Source organism: Acinonyx jubatus, chromosome X (genome assembly GCF_027475565.1).
Source record: "Acinonyx jubatus isolate Ajub_Pintada_27869175 chromosome X, VMU_Ajub_asm_v1.0, whole genome shotgun sequence".
NCBI lineage: Eukaryota > Metazoa > Chordata > Mammalia > Carnivora > Felidae > Acinonyx > Acinonyx jubatus.
Genome location: NC_069389.1, coordinates 56588809 through 56612194, shown reverse-complemented (window position 1 = coordinate 56612194; position 23386 = coordinate 56588809). Strand labels below are relative to the sequence as shown.

General features: G+C 40.9%; 1 protein-coding gene across 8 annotated transcripts in view; it reads right to left on the bottom strand.

Annotated features, from left to right (window-relative positions):
• The window catches only part of TAF1 (TATA-box binding protein associated factor 1), an 82696-nt gene that overhangs the window by 39276 nt on the left and 20034 nt on the right, over positions 1-23386 (bottom strand). For 7 of the 8 annotated variants that reach the window (XM_053202466.1, XM_027053671.2, XM_027053665.2 and 4 more), the window contains exons 19-32: positions 21094-21243; positions 20806-20925; positions 19867-20042; positions 19086-19264; positions 17171-17384; positions 16551-16716; positions 14730-14941; positions 11365-11473; positions 11047-11145; positions 10570-10747; positions 4113-4180; positions 2631-2753; positions 1525-1617; positions 1358-1442 (exon numbers count right to left, since the gene is read on the bottom strand). In XM_053202466.1, coding sequence (XP_053058441.1) covers positions 1358-1442; positions 1525-1617; positions 2631-2753; positions 4113-4180; positions 10570-10747; positions 11047-11145; positions 11365-11473; positions 14730-14941; positions 16551-16716; positions 17171-17384; positions 19086-19264; positions 19867-20042; positions 20806-20925; positions 21094-21243 — 1972 coding nt within the window. The remainder of the gene's footprint in view (positions 1-1357; positions 1443-1524; positions 1618-2630; positions 2754-4112; positions 4181-10569; positions 10748-11046; positions 11146-11364; positions 11474-14729; positions 14942-16550; positions 16717-17170; positions 17385-19085; positions 19265-19866; positions 20043-20805; positions 20926-21093; positions 21244-23386) is intronic. The other variant, XM_053202464.1, reaches the window with a different exon arrangement.

Here is a 23386-nt window from a genome sequence, read left to right as displayed (position 1 = left end):
TCTTAAGTGTGACATATGGCACACACAAGCCTCTCTAGGATTTGATTCCTAGAGACTTCTACATAAAACCAGTCATTCACCAACATGCACAGGTGACTGCAACCCCAACAATTTGTCTCTTAAGCCCATTTAATATAATTTCAGGCCTCTGTGTCTTTACATACTACTGTTCTCTGCCTGGAATGTTTTCTCCTCCACATTCTTTGCTTAGTGAACTCTACTGATCCTTTAGAAATCAGCTTAAGAAAACTCTTTTCCAGAAAGTTTCCTCTAATCATACTCTTGGTGTAGATATCCTGTCTGTGTCCCTTTGGCACTCTGTGCATACATCTAGCATAATATTTAGCTTCTATAAATTTTCTTTTTTGTTGCCCCAACTAAACTCTAATCAATGTGGGGGCAGGAATCATGCCTAAGTTGATTTTATATTTGTGGCATCTATCAGTGCCAGCACATATTAGGTGCTTAATCAATGTTTACTTAACAAGCAAGTCATTTGAAAATCTTTATTAGCTTATCTATAAAGCCTTTTCTAACGCTTAGGCAAAGGTGTTCGTTTTGCTCCTCTAGTGTGCTTTGTAGTCTTTCTAATACAGACCTCATCGACCTGCATTTTAACAGTCTCCATCACTTGGATTGTCTTTCCTACCAGATTAAGTAGTCAGCACAGAAGTAAGTGACTAGCGGGCCCCTGGGTGGCTCAGTTGGTTGAGCACCCAACTTCAGCTCAGGTCACCATCTTGAAGTTTGTGGGTTTGAGCCCCGCGTTGGGCTCTGTGCTGACAGCTCGGAGCCTGGCGCCTGATTCAGATTCTGTGTCTCCTTCTCTCTCTGCCCCTCCCCCATTTGCAGTCTGCCTCTCTCTCAAAAATAAATAAATGTTAAAAAAATTAATAAAGAAAAAGAAGTAACTAGCTTGACTTATATTATCAGGTCATGTACTGACCAAAAACTCTATGCTCTAAGGAAGCTCACTATGGCCTCCAGTCATACATTTCCTTAAGCTCCATCTAAGGGCCTAGGGCATAGGTGAATTTTCCTATCTCTTGGAAAGCAGTGATGGCTCAAAGCCCAAAGTAATATCCTTTTAATTTTTATTCTCTTTTCATGTTTCTGCGCTTTCCAAAGTTTAAAAATAAATGTACCTTGCTTTTTCATTAAAAGTTATTAGCAGACTTTATAAAACACATTGAAATATGTGCCTGCTTAAAAAAAAAAGGAGAGTAAGTCAGTTGACTAAGTCTGCTATCACTGTTCAAGGCTAATTAATTGTTCATACAATTAAATTTTAATAATGCTAACTAAAACTGGATGGATAGATAGATGGAAAGAAATTTAAAAAAGGACAAATACCCACCATTATACTTAACACTGTTGGCCAGAATAAGGTTGACATCATCGAGAAAGCTTTCCCGACTCTGGTACTTATGCTTGGAGATATTCTGTGATTAAAAGAACCAGGGACTCAGATTCATGTACAAAGTTACTTGATTCTAAAAACACATTTTAGATCAAATCACTCACCTTACGTATAGTCTCTAAATCCATTGGACTGACAATCACTTTGTAATAATCTGGAACAAACTTCTTATTAACTGGGTGATGAAATGGCCAAGACTAGAAAACACAAAGCATAAGAAATGAAATGGAAACCATTCTTTATACCAGAGACTCTCAACCTTCATTGGGTCACACATTTGCCTAATGCTCCAACAAAAGCTATGAACCACTTTTCCCAGAAAGACACACATTCACACAAAACTCCGTATATAATTTAAGGGGTTCTTGGATTTCTTTAAGGATTACTATGCCCTGATAGTGTAAGAACTTTTGTTCTATACTCACAGTTAAAACTTCTTATTCCCTACTCCCCTCCAGAAGTTTTATAGCATTAACACATATATAACATGTGCCCACAACACAAAAGGAGATTGAGTTCAGAACTCCTAAGGGAGAATCATTACCAAATGATTCTCATACAGTCAACGTGGTAGCCCTGCCATAAAGTTGCAAAAGACAAAACAAACAAACACAAGACAATAAACAGTGGATAATTAATAAACTGTCATTTGTCAAGAAGCACCTTTCAATTCAAAGACTCCCATTAGCTGGCATCCTGATTTCTCTCCAGGGCTATTTGGGAGCTTTCAAATACTGAATGTCAGCAACAGGAAGAGAAAATCTCTCTATACCTGCAGATTCCTGGCCTCTGATTTTATTTATTTATTTATTATTATTATTTTTTTTAACGTTTATTTATTTTTGATAGAGACAGAGACAGAATGCAACTGGGTTAGGGACAGAGAGAGAGGGAGACACAGAAGCAGAAGCAGGCTCCAGGCTCTGAGCTGTCAGCACAGAGCCCGATGCGGGGCTCGAACTCACAAACCGTGAGATCATGACCTGAGCCGAAGTCGGACGCTCAACCGACTGAGCCACCCAGGCGCCCCTCCTGGCCTCTGATTTTAATGATAAAGCACTCATACAGCAAAAAGGTCGGTTTTTTAAATTATACGCCAGTTTGAATTTATAAACACTACCTTGCAGACTCCCCAACATACATAAACATATATCCTCCTGTCCCTTCCTTCTGTACTATCTTCACAATATTTAGCACAGAGACCACTTACATCTGGAACTGCCATCATCTTCTGGGTGACAATGTTATCCAGAATGAAAGAAAATGCCACTTGGTCATCATCATCCAGCAAGGGGTTGATAGCTTTCTCTAAACGAGCCAATTTGTCTTCTTTCTGATATGAAACAAAGCAAAGGAAAAACAGGTTTCCTTGAGGTATAATCACCACAGAAAATTATGGATAATTTATGGTTCAGTCGCCTACTGCCCTTGCCCAAAAAAAACCTAACTTTATTTTATTTATTTATTTACTTATTTATTTATTTAATATAATTTATTGTCAAACTGGCTTCCATACAACACCCAGTGCTCATCCCAACAGGTGCCCTCCTCAATGCCCATCACCCACTTTCCCCTCCCCCCACCCCCCATCAACCCTCAGTTTGTTCTCCGTATTTAAGAGTTTCTTAAGGTTTGCCTCCCTCCCTCTCTGTTTGTAACTATTTTTTTTTCCCTTCTCTTCCCCGATGGTCTTCTGTTAAGTTTCTCAAAAAGTCTAACTTTAAACTGTCAAGTTCAATTCCAGGCAGAAATTTCAGATAAGAGAAATGATATTCTACTAAGAGGATCAAAAGGGATGTACTAATCGATCCTTTAGGTATTTTATCATCTATTCTAACAGATTACCAAAATATACATCCCTGGGAATTGATAGCCTAGTTCCCACAACAAAAACACCTTCACCAAGTTAGGTTTTACTATCACATCGTTTTTGCTGTAAAACTGTTGCTGAAAACACTGGACATATTGCTGATTAGTGACTTTTACGTAAGGGGAGCTAATCCAATAAATTCATTTCAGACTATACTGGGAATAAGTTTGTGTTCCAATTGCTCCACATCCTCATCAACACTTACTACTGTCAGTTTTTTAAATTATTTTTTAGTCTTTTCAAAGCTTAGCCTTTCTGGTGGGCATGTAATAGTATCTAATCCTAGTTTAAATTTGCATTTTCCCAATGATCGATCAATTTGGGAATCTTCCCGTGTTTATCAGCCGTCTGATTATCCTCTTTTATGAAATGTCTACTTCAGCATTAACATCATAATCATACTTCCATTTTTGTAAGCTTATAAAGGTACCATTGGGGGGGGGTAAAAAAATGGAATATAGATAATCTCTTAAAAATTAAAGGTCCTCTCTGCCAAAACACAGTCTCTTAGCTCTGACTTCTTGGGAATTTACTTTCCTTGGCCCTTTCTAAAGTTATGTGGGTTCTAGATTTCAATCCTAGCTATACTACTTAATAACCATAATGCCCAGGGCAAGTAATTTCCTTCTATGGATCTCAGTTTCTCCATCTACAAAAAAAAGGGATTATATGATTTCTAACGTCCCTTCTTCTCGAACATACTAAAGATCTACTACTCTCACATTTCTCTACTCTTCCTTCTATTACATTCCCTCCTTCCTCAACCCTGCTTACTAGCCACCTTCAAATTCCACTGCTTTTCTCTCATTTTAAATATCTTACCTCTTTGAGTTTTTCATCACAGAGATCCAGCATGGATTGAGAGATCTGAGTCAATGAGTGCTTCGGACCTAAATGTATAGAGGAACAATAAGAGATGAGACCATTAAAAATGGGAGGCAAGAGCTGCCAATACCACTCGAGACTTTTAACACATTTACTTAAAACACCTAATATGTGCCAGGCACCAGCCTAGCTACTAGGTTATACAGATATAGCAGTCTTATCGCCATTTTTTCAGCGCTAACACATGGCAGATACACAGCATGGATGAATAAACTAATTTTAACTTCCTTATTTACATATATCCAACAGCACTATTATAGATACCACTGCCTTTAATACCTTGAAAATAATACAGTGGATGGGGAATGATAATTTGTTTAAGGATAGCTGAGGAGATCAATGTATGATTTACAATCTTTCCATACTTAGCATATAAAATTTGTGATTGTAATTTTTGTTTACAGAACTCATGGTTTGTGATGTCCTCCCAACATATGGCTAATCCAAAGCCTTTGTCATAAAAGACTCTCCATCCCATCTGAGACTATTTACCTTCCCTGAAATCCATAACAAGAGCTTCAGAAAATCCTTGAACTATTTCTTCCACTCCCCACTTATGGCTGCCCTGATTCACGCTCGTTATAGAGACAGTCAAGACATTTTCATCTAGAATAATTGGACTGCTTCCTTTCAAGTATCCTTTGCTGATCTTCCTCTATTTTTTTACGTAAGTGTTCCTCCACAGACCCTAAACCTCAACTCTAGTCTCAACTAATTAATTTAGCATTCATTCGTTTATTCATCCAACAAATGATTAATGATGGTGTGTAATGTGGTCAGTGATGGGAATGAAGGGAAAATAAGACACAGTTCCTACCTTAGTTCTTGGGTCAAATGACATAAAATAAATAATTGCCAAGACAGAGTATGAGTGCTTGAAGTATCTATGCATGAAATGATAAAACATCTGGAAATACAGACTAAATAAACAGGGATCGGCCATATGAGAGTAATTGTTGAACTAGATGAATAGGTGTGCTGAGGTTTATTCTCTCTCTACTTCTGTATACTTCTGTGTATATGTACATGTATACCTACAGAGAAATAGAAACCTGAGTGTAAGTGCAAATAGAGAAATACATTGGTTGCTATGAAATATGGTAGGCTTGCATATGAGATGGGTTGTAAGTTGTTTTACAATTAAATCTGCATACTGGGAAGCAGGGAAGGCTTGCTGTGACTGACATGAGTCCTGTCATTAATGAAGAGTAGAGGTCCATCAGATAGACAACAGGGTAGACAGACATTCCAGAGGGAAAAAAAGTGTACAAAAGTATAAAGTAAGCAAATTAATAGAAACATGAAGCAACACAGTTTACAAGAACCACAAGTAGTTTGGTACAACTACAATACAGGTATGTGTGGAGGAGAAATAGGAAATGGAACTTGGAAGGGGCCATATTATAGAGGTCTCATAGGTGATAGACACTAAGGATTTTATACTGGAAAATAATTTTTCAAATTTGTGTTTTAGAAAAAAATACCCTTATCAATAATGTGAAGAACTGGGGTGCCTGGGTGGCTCAGTAGATTGAGCACCCGACTCTTGACTTCAGTTCAGGTCATGACCTCACAATTTGTGAGATGGAGCCCCGTGTCCGGTTCTGCATGGACAGCACAGAGCCTGCTTGAGATTCTCTCTGCTTCTCTCTCCACCCTTTACCTGTTTGCTCTCCCTCTCTCAAACATTTAAAAAAACAGCATGAAAAATTAAGACAAGCAACAAAAGGAAAGTCTGGAAGCTGTTGCAAGGGGTTGAATAAGGAATGACAAGGGCTTCAACTAAGATAGGAGTAACAGAGACTGAAAGGAAGGGGATGTATTCCAGCAAACCATCGAGGATACAATTTATAGGATTTAGTGATCTAGGAGTGTGGGGAAGGGAGGGTAGAACCAACAATGACCATCATTTCTAGATTGTACAACTAGAAGGATGGTAAGATCAACGAACACTGGGTGTTATACATAGGGGATGAATCACTAGAATCTACTCCTGAAATCATTATTGCACTATATGCTAACTTGGATGTAAATTAAAAATAAATAAACTTTAAGAAAGGATGGTAATATCATCAATCTAAATAAAGCAATCAGATAAAGAGTTGCCAGTAGGGCACTGAAAAATGGACATGTCTGGCAGGCAACTGGAAAATGAGTATGGAACTCAGAAGAGAGGTATGGGCTGGAGACAGTGATATCAATGGATATATGGTGGTTGAAGTCATGGGAATGAAAAAGACGGGAAGTAATTAGAGAAAATACTCCTGGAAAAGAGAGAAGAGAGTATCAAGGAGCAACAAGTGACCAATAGTGCCAAATACACTAAAGTTCAAGAAAGATTTCTAAGCACATGCAAAGATGCTTAACATCAAAGACAAAGACTGTGTGATCTCACTTTATGTGTAGAATCTTAAAAATACTCATAGGGGTGCCTGGGTGGCTCAGTTAGTTAAGTGTCCAACTCTTGATTTCAGTTCAGGTCATGATCTCACAGTTTTGTGAGTTTGAGCCCCATGTCTGGCTTTGTGCTGACGTGCAGTGCAGAGCCTGCTTGGAATTCTCTGTCTCCCTCTCTCTCTGCCCCTCCCCCACTCGTGCTGTCTCTGTCCCTCTCAAATTAAATAAATAAATAAGCTTAAAAAATTTTTTAAAACTCATAAAAAAGAAATGAGACTTGTGGCTACCAGAGGCAGGGGGTAGAGGATAGGGACATTGGAGGAAGGCAGTCCAAAGGTACAAAGTTCCCATCGTAAGAGAAATAAGCACTAGGGATGTAATGTACAGCATGATGACTACATGACAGTTAACGCTGCTGTATGATATACAGTAAAACTGTTGAGAGTTAATCCTAAGAGTTTTCATCACAAGGAAGAAATTTTTTTTTTGCTTTTTACTGTATCTATATGAGATGACAGATGCTTACTAAACTTATTGCAGTAAACCTTTCACACTATGTTAAGTCAAACCATTATGCCATACACCTTAAACTTACACAGTGCTATATGTCAATTCTATCTCAGTAAAACGGTGGGGGGGGAAAGATGTTCAATGTCATTAGTCATTATGGAGATATGGATCAAAACCACAATACCATTTCACATTCACCAAGATGGCTAGAATAAAAAAGATGAACAATAACAAGTGGTGACAAGGATGTGGAGAAATCATAACCCTTACACACTGCTGACGGGGTTATAAAATGCTCCAGTTGCTCTGGAAAACTATTTGATTGTTTCTCAGAAAGTTTTTTTTTAAAGCTTATTTATTTTGAGAGAGAGAGAACATGTGAGCAGGAGAGTGAGAGAGAGAGAGGGCTGTCAGCACGTGCTGTCAGCATGGAGCCTAGTGTGGGGCTCGATCTCATGAACCATGAGATCATGACCTGAGCCGGAATCAAGCATTGGACACTTTGACTGAGCCACCCAGGTGCTCCAAGTTTTTTTTAAACTTTTTTTCTTTTTTTTTTTTTTAAGAGAAAGAGCCCACAAGTGGGGCGGGGGAGAAGGGCAGAAAGGGAGGGAGAGGGAGACGGAGAGGGAGAAGAAGAAAGAGAGAGAGAATCTCAAGCAGCCTCCACACTCAGCATGAAGCCCAACATGGGGCTCGATCCCACATCCCTGGGATCATGACCTGAGCAGAAATCAAGAGTCAGATGCTCAACCAACTGAGCCACCCAGGCGCCCCATCAAAAAGTTAAACATAGAGCTTCCATGTGTTACCAGCAATTCAACTCCTAGATATATATCTAGGAGAAATGAAAACAAATGTGTACACAAAAGCTTGTACACAAATGTTCACAGCAGCATTTTTTGTATTAATCAGAAAGTGTAAATAATGCATATGTCTACAAACTGATGAATAAATTTTTAAAATGGGGTATATCTATACAATGGAACGTTAGGTGATGATAAAAAGGGATGAAGTACTGATACATGCTACCACGTGGGTAATACATATTAAAACTGATCCCTTTAAATGCGTGAATTGGGAGCTCCTGAGTAGCTCAGTTGATTGAGCATCTGACTTTGGCTCAGGTCATAATCTCACGGTTTATGAGTTCGAGCCCTGCATCGGGCTCTCGGCTGTTCGGCTCAGAGCCTACTTCAGATCCTCTGTCCCCTTCCCTCTCTGCCCCTCTCCCCACTCACACGCATGTTCTCTCAAAAATAAGTAAATATTTAAAAATAAATAAATAAGTAAATGCATAGATTGTACAGTACGTGAATTATGTCTCTATAAAGTTGTTTAAGTAAACAGGCATTTCTGGAATGTGGCCACTTGATCCAGCAATTGGGAGGTTACTGGTACTTCTGTGGAAGGCAACTTCAGGGTTGTAAGGTATGAACAGGAAGTGAATAAATAGAGAAGAGTATATGAAACATAGTGGTTAAAAGCATAGGCTCTGGGGCGCCTAGGTGGCTCAGTTGGTTAAGCATCTGACTCTTGGTTTCAGCTCAGGTCACGGTCTCACTGTTCATGAGATTGAGCCCCACATTGGGCTCTGTGCTGACAGCGCAGAGCCTACTTAGGATTCTTTCTCTCCCTCGCACTCTGCCCCTTCCTCTCTCTCTCTCTCTCTCTCTCTCTCTCTCTCTCAAAAATAAATAAATAACCTTAAAACAAAAAAAGAGCATAGGCTCTGGAGTTATATATACCTGGATTCACATCTCTGCCACTTTTTAGCAGTGTGACCACCTTAGTGAAGTTATTTAAACGCTACAGGCTTATCTGTTTATCCATAAAAATAAGGATTATAATAGTACCCATTTCAGAGATTTCTTAAGGTGAAATAAAACAATGCAAGTTAAACACTTGGAGCCACTGGTAATACTGCTATTACTATGATTATCAGCAACAGGTTTGAGGAAGAAAGAGAATTGAGCGGGGGGGGGGGGATGTAAGGCTATGAAAAAATCTTTACTTCTAATTTTTTTTACTAACATCTCCACCTAAATGACCCACAGGTACTTCAGCTCTGTATTTTCAAAGTCGACTCTTACACCTTTCCATTCCTATTTCAATTTGATTTTTCTTTTCTTTTTTTTTAGAGAGAGATAGACAGAGTGAGGGAGAGGGACAGAGAGGGAGAGAGAGAATCTTAAGCAGGCTCCATGCTCAATGCAGAGCCCAACACAGGGCTCGATCCCACGACCCTAGGATCATGACCCAAGCAGAAATCGAGAGTCGAACATTGAACCGACTGAGCCACCCCCAATTTGACTGTCTTTAAGTATTTATCCTTATAATTTGAATGACAGTTGGGCCTAACCAATGTATTCTTCCCTTGTGCGTGTCCAGTGCTCTGCCAGAGAATATAAAGATGAATAAGACATAGTCTCTCCAGGAGGTCACAAAGTGGTGGGAGATTTGGATATATAAATAACTGTATACAACATAGTAAGGGTCATAAAAGTTGATTTAATTGTGCTGGGGAGCACAGAGGATCAAAAAATGGTATTTTGGGCAGTCTGCATAAGTCTCCATGAAGAGATGATATGAATTGGTCTGGAAAATATGAATGGAAATTTATCACCAAAAGGGAAGAAAGGGCATTCCAGACAGGGCACAGACTGTGCAAGAGGCATGAAGAAATGGCAACAGGATATTTAGTGAAATGTGGCAGGAATCTCTAGTAGGTGTGGGAGCCAGGCATTGGACAGGAGACTAGATAAACGGGTCAGGCCTGCTTGTGAAAGGTCACAGAATCTAGGTACTTCTATTGTCCCATGTTTACAGATGACAATACTGAGGAGGCTGTGAGAGGCTGTCTAGGGTAACTTGTCTAAGAACTTGTCTAAAGTAACTTAATTAGTAAGTGGCAGAGCCATGACTCATTCTCTGGCTGTACTCTTAATCCCCACGCTTATATACATGAATCTGTGCTCAAGGATCCAACTGGAGACCAGAAACCTTTATCTCCCCTATATGCAGAAGCTGTACTGTTTTCCCTCTTTTAAGACTCAGAGAGCAGATTTCTTTCTCCCTCCCTTTCCAGCTTTTGAGAAAAGGGAACAGATAATAGCCCCTATTAACAAATCTGTAGATCAAATCAAAGACTCACAACAAACACGGTCACAGGGACACACATTGCAGATTCCATCCACACTGTCTCTCCTTTCCACTTAATTAGGCCCACTTCTTCCTGCCACTAATCTCCATGCAATTGTTTCATTTCAAAAGATAGACTCCAAATTCTCCAGAGGATATATTCAAAAGTGGGACTAAAAAGAAGCAATAATAAATGACAAAAATGTGCACTAATTTTCTTGACCCCAAAATGCGTAATACACTGTAGATCATTTCAGTCAGTCCAAGCTAGTCTGAATTTAGGACTAGTAAGGTGACTAGGTCACTGAAAGGTGACCTTTGCAGTCAAGGAACAGGTGATTCTTACCATTGTAGGTTGCACTGTTTTTCACAATTAGCTCCAAATGTTCTCTGAACTCTTCCCGAGATGGGTAGAGGCGTTTACGTACATTTTCACGCAGTGTCTGTAAATCCATTGGTCGAGTGATGATTTTGTAGTAGTCCTTTACAACCTTTGCATTGACTGGAGTGTGAAAAGGGTAGGTCTGTGCCAACAAGAAATAGCATTATCCGTGAGCAAAGAGCACTTGCCAGAGCCAATTCCTGAAGACTCACATTTTACCTGTCTACCTCGCCATCAACTCTTAAAGGAATCTTTCTAGATGAAGCAGATAGGTGTCTGTTTCCTCTACTAAACTATTAAATAAACCCAAAAAACCAAAAAACTACATCTGAAAGAATTAGAGGAGTTCCTGGCCTGTACTCTACTGCCCTCTATCTGAAATCACAGACACAACAAAGAGCCTTACCATTCCTACTGTAGACATGAATGCAATGAACTCACATTTGGAAGATCTCTCATGTCATTGATGATAGACTCCAAGATGGATGACAATGTCACCATTGGGTCTGTCCGGCGTCGGTGGATGGACTTATGAGGTCTCTAAGGAGAAACGAGAAATCAGAGTACTCCATTAGGTAAGAAAAACAAAAAAATAGTACTTTCTGGTTACAGCCTACAAATCTTGTAATGAACAGTATGCATAATTTTCAGGGCAAGGCCAAAGGGAGAATCTAAGGCTGTGCCAGAGCCATGGGTTAGAGGGCTGGAGGAATCAATGAGAATCCCATCTGGTCAGAAGGCAGCAATGCAGATACTCACATTTAAGTAGTCACAGTGAACAGTGGTTCCAACTCGCCGTTTCTTCTTGGGAGGAAGTTGCTGTTTGGGGAACTTGAGAACCAGAGATTTTCTGCGAACCTCATCTGCACTGTAATCAGTAACACTTTAATAGCATTAAGTCCGTATCTCTAGTCCCCAGAAAAAAAAAAACGACTACAATGAAGAAGTCCAAAGTACCTGAGCATGAGCCTGGGGAGGAAAAAGCCAAACCAAAGGCCAGATATCCACATTCTAAGGCTCAGATCAGGCAAGGCCTCATATGATCTCCAAATAATAAAGAACTAGGCAAGCCACAACTTCACCTCAGTTTCCTATTTGGAAGATAAGGGAACTGGGATAAAGGAATTTCAAGAATCCTTCCAGCTCCAACATTCTACTTTAGGGTTCAAGGGCTAGGAAGCTGAACTTACTTACAATGGAAACAAGGAAGAAATTAAAATTTGGTTTGAAATAAAAATGAGTTTTAGTTTCCCTTAATCATTAAAAGACCATCCACCTTCTTCCTTTCCGTTGTATAGAATCAAGAGGCTACATTTTCCTTTTCTAATGTGCTTCAAAACATACTATTACAGATACTGATAAATTAAACCAAGAATGGAAAAGAGTCCCGAACTTAATAGGAGTGATTTATAATATTGTACATCTGAAATTTACGTTATATACCAATTTTACCTCAATAAGAAAAAGAACAAATGAATAGAACTATGTATCAAATTGATTATAAAAATGACACACAAAAAATCATTCAAATATATTTTAAATGTAATACCCTGACTGCACAACTTCAGTGGCATATAGCCTAAGGGCAACAAACTAGAGCAAACACCTTGAATCTACTTTAAAGTTTTGTTGTTAGTGGTACTGGTATTGTAATTCTCAGACTATTTTGTGCATAACAGATGTACAGACAGAGCAAATGATTCAATATCTTGATGCCAGGAACCAGAGAAAGGATACAAATATGAATGGGGGAAAAAGAGGAAGACTCTGTAGATATAATTTGAATTGGAGGTTTTGATATGAAGGTTTTGATATGTGATTTGCAATATATATTTATTTCCTAGTTCCATCCACTAAAAGCCTAGAAGCAAGGACATCTCAGTGGCAATGAGCATACTTAACACCTAAATCTTGGTTCTAAATACCATTCCCCAATAAAAGGAACCAGGGCTCTTTGAAGAAATGGCTGATTCTAGGTCTTGAACAAGGAAATTTCAAGGACAGCCTAGAACATTTTGTGTTGGAAAGCAAATAAGTTCTCACAAGGACACAGGATCTGGCTTTAAGAGGTCAAATTTGAGACAATATGGGGATCACAATTAAAATAGTGTTAATACAATGGAGTACTATGTGGCAATGAGAAAGAATGAAATATGGTTTCATTCTTTGTAGCAACGTGGATGGAACTGGAGAGTGTGATGCTAAGTGAAATAAGCCATACAGAGAAAGACAGATACCATATGGTTTCACTCTTATGTGGATCCTGAGAAACTTAACAGAAACCCATGGGGGAGGGGAAGGAAAAAAAAAGAGGTTAGAGTGGGAGAGAGCCAAAGCATAAGAGACTCTTAAAAACTGAGAACAAACTGAGGGTTGATGGGGTGTGGGAGGGAGAGGAGGGTAGGTGATGGGTATTAAAGAGGGCATCTTTTGGGATGAGCACCGGGTGTTATATAGAAACCAATTTGACAATAAATTTCATATATTAAAAAATAAATAACAAAATACTGTTAATAAATTATATTACACTAAGTTTACAAAAGGAAGAATTTCAGAATCCATAGTAATACTCAAACAAAAAGGAAAAAAGAGCTCTTCTTTATAGAATGCCAGTTAATGTAGAAAGAATGCTGTAATTAGAAAAACCATGGTTTTGCAACCCTCAATGTAATAACTGAGTTAGGCAGTGATCATCAACGGATGCTACACTACGGAGAGAAAGATTGTTAGGGAACAGGATATTCACCCACGTGCTAATTACAAAGAGAAAAACATACCTTTATTATAAGAGAGTTCTGGGGACCACCACTTAAACAAAATGATCAAAATAGTGAGAAAGCCTGACATTATATGCTTCTTGATGTGGTGCAGTAAGTACATATTATCACCTATGTAGTAATCTTGCCAAAGACATTTAATCCAAATGTAATCAATGAGAAAACAGACAAATCCAGAATATGGGATATCTTAGGAGACAACTGGCCTGGACTCTTCAAAAAATTCAATGCCATGGAAACCAAAATAGGCAGAGAGAACAGTTCTAGATTAAGAAGTATTCAAAATACTTAATGTTTGAACTGGGATTGGATCCTAAACTGGAGGTGGGGCAGGCCAAAAAGGACACTAAGACAACCAGAGAAATTTAAATAAGAACCAAATATTAGATACTACTGACCCAATGTTAATTTTCTTAGGTGTAATGGTATGTTATGTCCTTAGTCTTAGACAATGTGTGGTATTTATGAGTGAAACAGCAAGATGTCTGCAACTTATTTCCAAATAGTTCAGCAAAAAAAAGTTTTAGATACATAAAAATGAAACAAACGTGACAAACATTAACTGTAACTTTAGAGGAATGATACACTCTATTATTCTTTCAACTTTTCTGTAGGTTTGCAAGTTTCTAACTAAAAAGTCAGGGAGAAAATGTTTTTTTAATTTAAAAACTTCTCCACTTGATTATCTGTTACATTCTCCGAGAGCAAGAGACAGGTAGGGATAACATAGTTTATGTCTCCTTAATCTTTCTGGGTGGTCCATTATCAGAACATGGAGATTAGGGCGGGCGCCTGGGTGGCTCAGTCAGTTAAGCATCTGACTTTGGCTCAGGTGGTGATCCCGCAGTTTGTGGGTTCGAGCCCTGCATCAGGCTCTGTGCTGACAGCTCAGAGCCCAGAGCCCACTTCGCATTCTGCGTCTCCCTCTCTCTCTGCCCCTCCCCTGCTTGTAGTCTGTCTCTCTTGCAAAAATAAACAAACATTAAAAAAAAGAACACTGAGATTAAGGACTACAAATATAGTGAGTGCCTGGAAGTACTCTATGCCAGGCACTGTACTACATGCTCATATAACCTCTCATTTTACCTTCACAACTACGCTGGTAAAGGTGGTTTTATTTCGTAAATAAGGAAGTGGAGACTCAGTAAGTTAGGTAGCATGCCCCAAGGCAAGCAGGAGAGCCTAAGGAGTGCTTTATGACAAAAGACCACAATTTTCATTACTGGAAACAATTACTGAGGAAAATCCATCAAAACGCCTATGCCCTCAGTTCCACTTCATATCAACCCCTGCCCCCCCCTTCAACCTCCGACAGATCTCTCCACAGCACTTTCTGTGTGCTCTTACCTCTCAATCAGCTGTTTCCCCAGGACGATCTTGGTCCCTTCAACCTTGATAAGTTCTTCATTATCATTATGAATGACAGTCTTTTCCAGCTCCTCCTCCTGCTCCTCGGTCATGGCAACAGGGTTGGAGGGTGGAGCATTTGTTTGATAGTAGAGGGGGCAGAATTTGTTTGTCCTCATGTGCCCAATGGCACCACAAGCCCCACACTTCAGCTGCAAAAGGGAAAGTATCAGCGTGTCAGAGGTAAACAGGCCACGTGAGATGCGCTTTACAAGATACATAGAAGGCAGGAGAGAAACAAAGGCAGGTGCAGAACTTCTGTTGTAACAGAACTGTTCTACACCTTTTAACCAGAAGCCACTAGACAAAAAGAGCGTGTATGGAAATGACACATTAAAAATAAAATACAGAGACTGGGCATTTAAAAAAAATTTTTTTAATGTTTATTTATTTTTGAGAGATAGAGATAGCGTGAGCAGGGGAAGGGCAGAGAAAGAGGGAGACACAGAATCTGAAGCAGGTTCCAGGCTCTGAGCAGTCAGCAGAGCGCCCAACGAGGGGCTCAAACTCACGAACCACAAGATCATGACCTGAGCCAAAGCTGGACGCCTAACCGACTAAGCCACCCAGGCACCCCCAGAGACTAGACAAAAAAAATCAAGTGAGGAAGAAAAGGGAGAGGATTTCTACCTTCAATTTAAGTTGTAAAGTATGAAAATGTTAAATACGCTGGAGAAAGTCTCTTGGAAGCCCAAGGTATATTTCCAGTCCCAAGGAAAAGGATAATACCAAGTCTCTATCTCAGCTTTGCAACTGACCTCAGTTTCATCTGTAAAACAGGGTCAATACTCTGTCATATTTATTGAATACCATATATAAGAAAAGAACTTGAGGGGCGCCTGGGTGGCTCAGTCAGTTAAGCACCTGACTTCAGCTCAGGTCATGATTTCACAGTTTGTGGGTTCAAGCCCCACATCGGGCTCTGTGCTGACAGTTCAGAGCCTAGAGCCTGGAGCCTGCTTCGGATTCTGTTGTCTCCCTCTCTCTCTGCCCCTCCCCTGCTTGTGTGTGCTCTCTCTCTCACATATAAATAAACATTACAAAATTTTTTAAAAAAGAAAAGAAGCTGAAAATATTTAAAGACCTCGGTCCATGTTACCAGCAATTTACATTTACTGAGAATTTCAGTTTATAAAGTGCTTCTCATGCATTGTATCACTTACTCCAACAACACTATGAGACAGGTATCGTATTTTATGGAAGAGAAAAACACGTATGGTAAGGTTAAGGTCACAAAGCAACTAAATGGCAGAACCAGAACCCAAAGCCAGATCTTCTGTTTCCAAGTCCATGGCTCTTTCCACTATATCGTAGTTCCCTCATTTTATTGTATACATTACAGTTATGTTGTAGAGTAATATCTGAAATCCTACCAAAGTTATGGAAAGCAACCTGTACTGTAGGTTTTTCTGTTACTTCTTTATGTACAATTTTAAAAAGGTGTGTGTGTGTGTGCGCGCACACACACACACACACACAGATGTACACGTAAAAAAATCTATCTCAACCAGACCTATCTCAACTCCTAGGAAATATTTCCAACTGATGAAGTATAAAATTAATACCCAATGGCATCAGATTAAGTTGCTGGTACCAGTCACACTAGTACCGGTAACACCTGCCTGACAGCCACACCAACTCAAACTAGCTTTCCACAATACTGCCCTCATTCCCAGTTAGGGAGGATGCCAAAAGCTAAGGGAAAAAGTATGCTTTCTTCCTTTGCTTTGTTAGCTATGATTATGCCACATTAATACTTACTTTTAGGTCAGGACGCTCCTTCATTTTTTTGGGTTTCTTCTCAGGAGGACCCTTAAGCTTCTCCTTTTCCTGGTTCCGCTTTAGCCGCCTAAGCTGCTCTTGAATCCTCCGCCGTTCCTTTCGCATCTCTTCTCGATGCTGTTCATCAAAAAGGGCAAACTTTCGACTGAATGACAAGGAGGGAAAGAACAGGACCATAAGCAAACAAGCCAAGAAGACTGTCCTGACAGCTAAACATCTCACAACTAAAGTCATCCATCCACACAGAAATAAAAGGGGCTGCCTGGCACTCCCACCTCCCCCGCTCATCAGCCTTCCACGTGCCAGGAGACACCTCTCTCAGAATGAGACATCCTGAGTAATCCTGGAGAGTTCTGCCAACCAACCACAATGCAAAGGACCCAGCTGGAACTGAAGATTCCTTTATTTGGTAGCAAGTCTGAAATTCTCCCTGTGGTTTGGCTCTGTTCAAACTCAAAGGCACCCAGTCAACACAGACAGCCAAGGACAACTGTACAGAAAATCCTGTCATTAAAACTCAAGCACCTACCTCATCCCCCTTTCCCACCTCTTTTTAATCATCCTCCTTATAATACTGGAAAGTGGTGAGTCAAACTCACATGAATTCCTCATCTTTTGTGGTCCGTATGCGTACATAGGCATCAATGACAGCTGGCTTTCGAACTGTCTCACAGCGAACATACTCTTTCCCCTCTTCATCTCGAAATGTGCGATAAATCTTGAGACAACGCCCAGTGGCAGAAGAGTTAAGACTAGTCACAGAAGCTGTGTCATCATCTCTGTGATTGTTTCCTGATGCTGCTGAACCTGCTGCTGCAAGGCAGAAAAAGATTTCCACACATTCCCCCTACCACCCAAACAGTCCTTTTCCTGGAGTAGAGTGGAAACCTCGAAGCTCAACATGTCACAAAAGTATGGTTCTACAGAAAGCATCAACGTCACCACCAGCCCGAAGTATACTGATTTGTCCTTTCCTGACTTCATTTTACCACTGCCAATGTTCCCATTTTTTATTAAGTACAAGAAGTTCTGAAAGGACCTCAAAGAACTGTATGTTTGTTTTAGGGGACAAAAGAACAGTAGCTGTATTCGAAGTCCTCTAAATAGCAAAAGAAAGTCTAAGTAGCAAGTAGCTGATATTCACGCTAAAGAAAAGCACTCAATGGGGCGCCTGGGTGGCCCAGTAGGTTAAGTGTCCGGCTTGGGGTCAGGTCATGATCTTGCAGTTTGTGGGTTCGAGCCCCACGTCCGGCTCTGTGCTCAGAGCCTGGAGCCAGCTTCAGATTCTGTGTCTCCCTCTCTCTGCCCCTCCCCTGCTCACACTCTGTCTCTCTCTCTCTCTCTCTCTCCCCCCCCAAAATAAACATTAAAAATAAATAATTAAATTTAAAAAAGCACCCAAGCACCAAGGGGGCAAAACTGTCCCAGAGAAACAAGTCCAGAGTCTCAAGGCCTAGAGTGTGCTTCTCAAACTTTAATGTGAATGAATAGGAATCGCCTGAGAATTCTCATTAAAATAGATTCAAATTCAGTAGGGTTTGGGGTGAGGCCTAAGATTCTGCATTTCTAACAAGCTCCCATGTGATGCAGATACTGCTGGTCCAGGACCACACTGATGTAAAGGCTTTATCACATCTTTACAAAGTAGTATGAACACAAAATTACATAAAGCTTTTACAGAGAGGAGTAAACAAAGGAAACACTACTAGGAGTGAGAACAGTCATTCAAATCTTCATCTGGAGTCTTTATCTCCTCTCTCACAGTATCTACATCCAAATTTTAAATTGCCTGCTTGACACCTATACTGGGAAAAGTCATGGGCATCTCAAACTCCATACGTTACTTCTTCCCTTCTCACACCTGGTTCTTTCTCTGAAATTTACTACTTTAATCAATGGGACCACCATCTTCCTAGCAGGCCCAGAATGAAATCTTAGGGTCACCTTGATTTTTCTCTTTTCATTCCCAATATCCTTATCCCAAACCAGTTCAGGCCTTAATCATCCCCACCCTCAACTTCTGCAATTTTTGGTTGACTTTTAACTCTTTTTAGGGTCTAAGACCCCTTTGAAAATCTTCTGAAAGCCATGGATCTTCTCCTCAGAAAAGGCACACTTGTACAGAATTTTACATGTGATTTCAGAGGGTTCAAGGGCAACTCCCCAAATCCATCCACAAATTCTGTATTACAAACTCTTCCTCTCGAGGAGGAATGCCCAGAATGCTCACGTGATGTACAGCACTGCTAGCCCTGGCTTGGACAGGCCTGATACACACGAGAGGCAGGTAGTGGACTGACCAGAGGCAGGTAGTAGACTGGCAGCATGTCTTCCATCTGTGCCCCACAGACAGACCTACAGTCCAGCTTGCAGTAATCGCTCTACCTCATCTACAGGCCTTTCTACACTCATCCCCTATTTCTTCTGCCTCCAGCTTTGCCTCAGTTATTAGTCTGCAGTTAGTTACACTTTTTCGATCCTTCTCTTTCTTGCCTGTGAAGCCACTACCCTCACCCAGTAGCATCCGCTGCAGTTCCTTCCGCTCCTGCTCCTCCCGTTCACGTGACAGCTGAGAGCTGGTTTTCTTATTCTGCAACATGTTCTCAATGTTCTTTCCCATTTCTTCGAAGTCACTGTCTTCAGCTGAGCTGCTGTCTGTGTCGGTTGATAATACTTCAGTCGATGACAAAACTCTAAAAAGAGAAAAAACAATGTGAAGCTAAGAGGAGGGAAAATATGAAAGTGTATAAAGGGCTGAAGAAATACGGTTTTAGGCAAGAGGAAGAAATTGGGAAATCAACCTTAAAAAGGAATACCCCAAATCCACTAAGACATGGGGGCCTTAAGAGAAAAGGGTTCCAAAGTTTTCCTAGACGTCTGTCAATAAGGTCAGTTTGAAATATGAAGCAGCACAGCAACTCTTTCAGAATTCTTTGAGAAAAACTGAGAAACATTTTTAATAGTGCAATACCATCCTCTCACAAGTAAAGCCTTCAGAAAAAACACTCACTATCCCGTATCACCACTGTAATAACTGCCAGAATAGAAGCCACAGAATAAGCCACAGAAGTTGCCACGGAACCTAGAGCTCATACCTAGCACCTCTTGCCAATTCAAAACCTTTGCCGAGTTGCTCTGAAAGGAGTAGGTGTCCTAGCAGTATTATGAACAAATACCACCCGATATCTCAGATACCTGACCCCCTAGTCACATGATCAGGTAACCTCCTCTTCATTATAATATACTGTCCAACACCCCTCCCCTATCCGGCTTGGATTTTCTAAAACAAACACACTTGTTCTGTAGGTCAAAGATGCGCTGACATTCCTCTTTGTAACGCTCTTGATGCTCAGCCACAGAAAACCTTGATCCACGGGCAAATTTACTCATGGGCCCCTCTCCAGAGCGGGCCTGTTCTGTTGACATTGTGCGTACCACATCGATCACTTCCCAACGGGACAACTTTTTAATCTACAAAAGAGGTAGACACACACATATACATAAATCATCAGATATTTCAAAGAATAAACCAAGGCACACGCTTAGAGAAATAGACTTACATACATACATACATACATACATACATACATACATACATACATAAATAAATAAATAAAAATCATCCAGGGGCACCCTAACGGCTCAGTCAGTTAAGTGTCTGACTTTGGCTCAGAGCATGATCTCACTGCTCGTGAGTTTGAGCCCCACCTTGGGCTCCATGCTGACAGCTCAGAGCCTGAAGCCTGCTTCAGATTCTGTCTCCGTCTCTCTGCCCCTCCCCTGCTCGCGTGCTCTCTCTCAAATATAAAAAAAAAAAATTAGGGGCGCCTGGGTGGCTCAGTCGGTTAAGCGTCTGACTTCGGCCCAGGTCATGATCTCACGTCCGTGAGTTCAAGCCCCGCGTTGGGCTCTGTGCTGACAGCTCGGAGCCTGGAGCCTGTTTCAGATTCTGTGTCTCCCTCTCTCTCTGACCCTCCCGCATTCATGCTCTGTCTCAAAAATAAATAAACGTTAAAAAATAAAAATAAAAAAAAAATTAGAAGTTTAAAAATCACCCAAAGCGGGTTAAACAGAAAGCTTTGAGAAAGCTAACTCCTGAAAAAGTATCCAAGATCCAGTATACTACAACCTACACCACAAAATTATCCACATAGTTCCTTACATCTGCCTCCCACCTTTTCCCTCTATACACAAAGCCCCTAGGAAACTCAAAGTTTCCCTCTTCCATACTCACCTCTTCCTCAGGCACGCCAAATTTTCGTAGAAGCTGCTTGGCATTTTTCAGAGAAAGGCGACGGAGATCTGCATCTGTTCCTGTCACTGTCTTCTTCACGGGCTGAGGCTCCTTATCATCCTACCTCAGACATAAAACAAAAAAGGCAAGAATTGTAATAAGCAGAATCCCTTATAACAGGCATCTAAGTCATCCTGTCAATTAGGTGTTTTCCAGATCCTCCACTCCTTAACTTCCATTTCTTCCTCCCTTGATATTTTAGCTTCTAGGACTTCAGAATAGTCTCACCTTCTGCTGTGTTGGTTTGTTTGGAATCTTGACATAGGAGAATCCTTCACCACACCCTGTAGGATCTGCCACCCCAGTCACCTCCAGGAGACACTTGCCCTTCATGGCAGCAATGAAAGCCCTTGTGGTGTTCCAAGGAGCAGTGCGAACCTGAGGTACAAAAAAAGATTCTAAGGGCCGTGGGAAATGTGCTCTATGTCTAGCCATACTTAGAAGGTTGGGGTGCCTGGGGGCTCAGTTGGCTGAGTGTCTGATTCTCGATTTCAGCTCAGGTCATGATCCCAGGGTCATGAGATGAACCTGGGTCATGGGATGGAACCTGGGTCAGGCTCTGCACAGAGCATGGAGCCTGCTTAAGATTCATTCTCTCTCTCTCTCTCTCTCTCTCTCTCGCTCCCTCCCTCCCTCCCTCTCCCCCCACCCCCTGCCCCTCTGCCCTGCCTGCTCTCTCTCTCTCTAAAAAATAAAAAAAATTGGGGCGCCTGGGTGGTTCAGTCGATGGAGCATCTGACTTCTGCTCAGGTCATGATCTTATGGTTCGGGAGTTTGAGCCCCATGTTGGGCTCTGTGCTGACAGCATGGTGTGTGCTTCGGATTTTCTCTCTCCCTCTCTCTCCACCCCTCCCCTGCTCGTGCTCTATCAAAATAAATAAATGAACTTTAAAAATTTAAAAAAGGAATTTAAATACAAATCAAGATGTCAGTCAGCAGAAGGAAGAATATGTGGAACCCTGGGGTACCCTTCAGTCTCATATCCCTTGGGATATACTGAGAGTTCTCAAAGATAGTGTAGCCACCCTCACGATGCTCAAAGAGGTTACACTGATGATGCATTAGATTGCCCCATTGCTCAAATGGCTTCTTTAGAATGACCAACATATTCTATAATTAAATGATAAGCATGCTTTACAAAGCACTGGCCTTAACTCTAGCAGCACCAAACCAAAGTCCATTCTACCTCTGCCACTGGTTTGATCAAAAATGTCTGTCCTCTTCTGAGACCCTGAATAGGATTTACTGACTGCTGCCAAATAAAGACAAGAGGAATGTGCTTGTCCACACAGACCAGTTAAGAGTATATACATGATTAGCTAAAAGGTGGCCAATTCTATTCAAGATTCAATCCTGAAGGCTACTTAACAAAATCTTTAATTTCTGAAATTCTCAGACATCCACTCATTTTTTCACTCCAACCCCAGAAGAACACCACGACTATGTTTCTTCACTCACTCTGACCTCACTACAATCATTCACCGATTTAACAAATATTTTTTGAACATCTCCTACATTCCAGGCACTACTTTCTCACGGATCTCCTACTAGTGAGGAAGAGACAAATAACCAACCAAATTCAATACCGCACCACCACCAGTGCACTGACAGAAAAGTAAAAAGTGCTACCTGTACATTAAGAAGGAAAGAGTGATGATCCAATATGAGTAAAGGGTGGGAGTGAGGACAAGAGTCGGGGCAAGCTTCCAAAAGAATACAAACTGCAGGGGCGCCTGGGTGGCTCAGTCGGTTAAGCGACCGACTTCAGCTCAGGTCATGATCTCAAGGTCCGTGAGTTTGTGCCCCACATCGAGCTCTGTGCTGACAGCTCAGAGCCTGGAGCCTGCTTTGGATTCTGTGTCTCCCTCTCTCTCTGCCCCTCCCCTGCTCATGCTCTCTGTCTCAAAAAGAAATAAAAACATTAAAAAAAAGAATACAAACTGCAAATGAAGTTAAGATAGTAGAGGAGTGTCGAGATCATATTCTAGGTAGACGGAAGAGCAGTTGCAAAATCCCAGAAGGCAACAGAAAGAAATTTGGGAGACCAAGTGAACTTTAGCATATTTGGAGCTTAGAGTACAAGATGGGCAGTGGCAGGATATGAGAGGAGGTTAGAATTACATACAAGACCCAAATCATGTAGCTCCTTGTAAATAACATAAATAGCTTCTAAAACAAACAAGGACCCAAAGGAAGTCTGTGGGCAAGAAAGTCATATACACGATCAAAATTTTGTTTTAATTTTTTCTTTTATTTTTTTACTGTTTACTTACTTTTGAGAGAGAGAGAGTGTGAGAGATAGAGAAAGAGAGAATGAATGGGGGAGGAGTAGAGAGAGAAAGAGAGAGAGAGAGAGAGAGAGAGAGAGAGAGAGAGAGAGAGATTTTGAAGCAGGCTCCAGGCTCTGAGCTGTCAGCACAGAGCCTGATGTGGGACTCGAACTCATGAACGAGATCATGACCTGAAGTTGGGTGCTTAACTGACAGAGCCACCCAGGCACCCCTTAAATTTTTATTTTAAA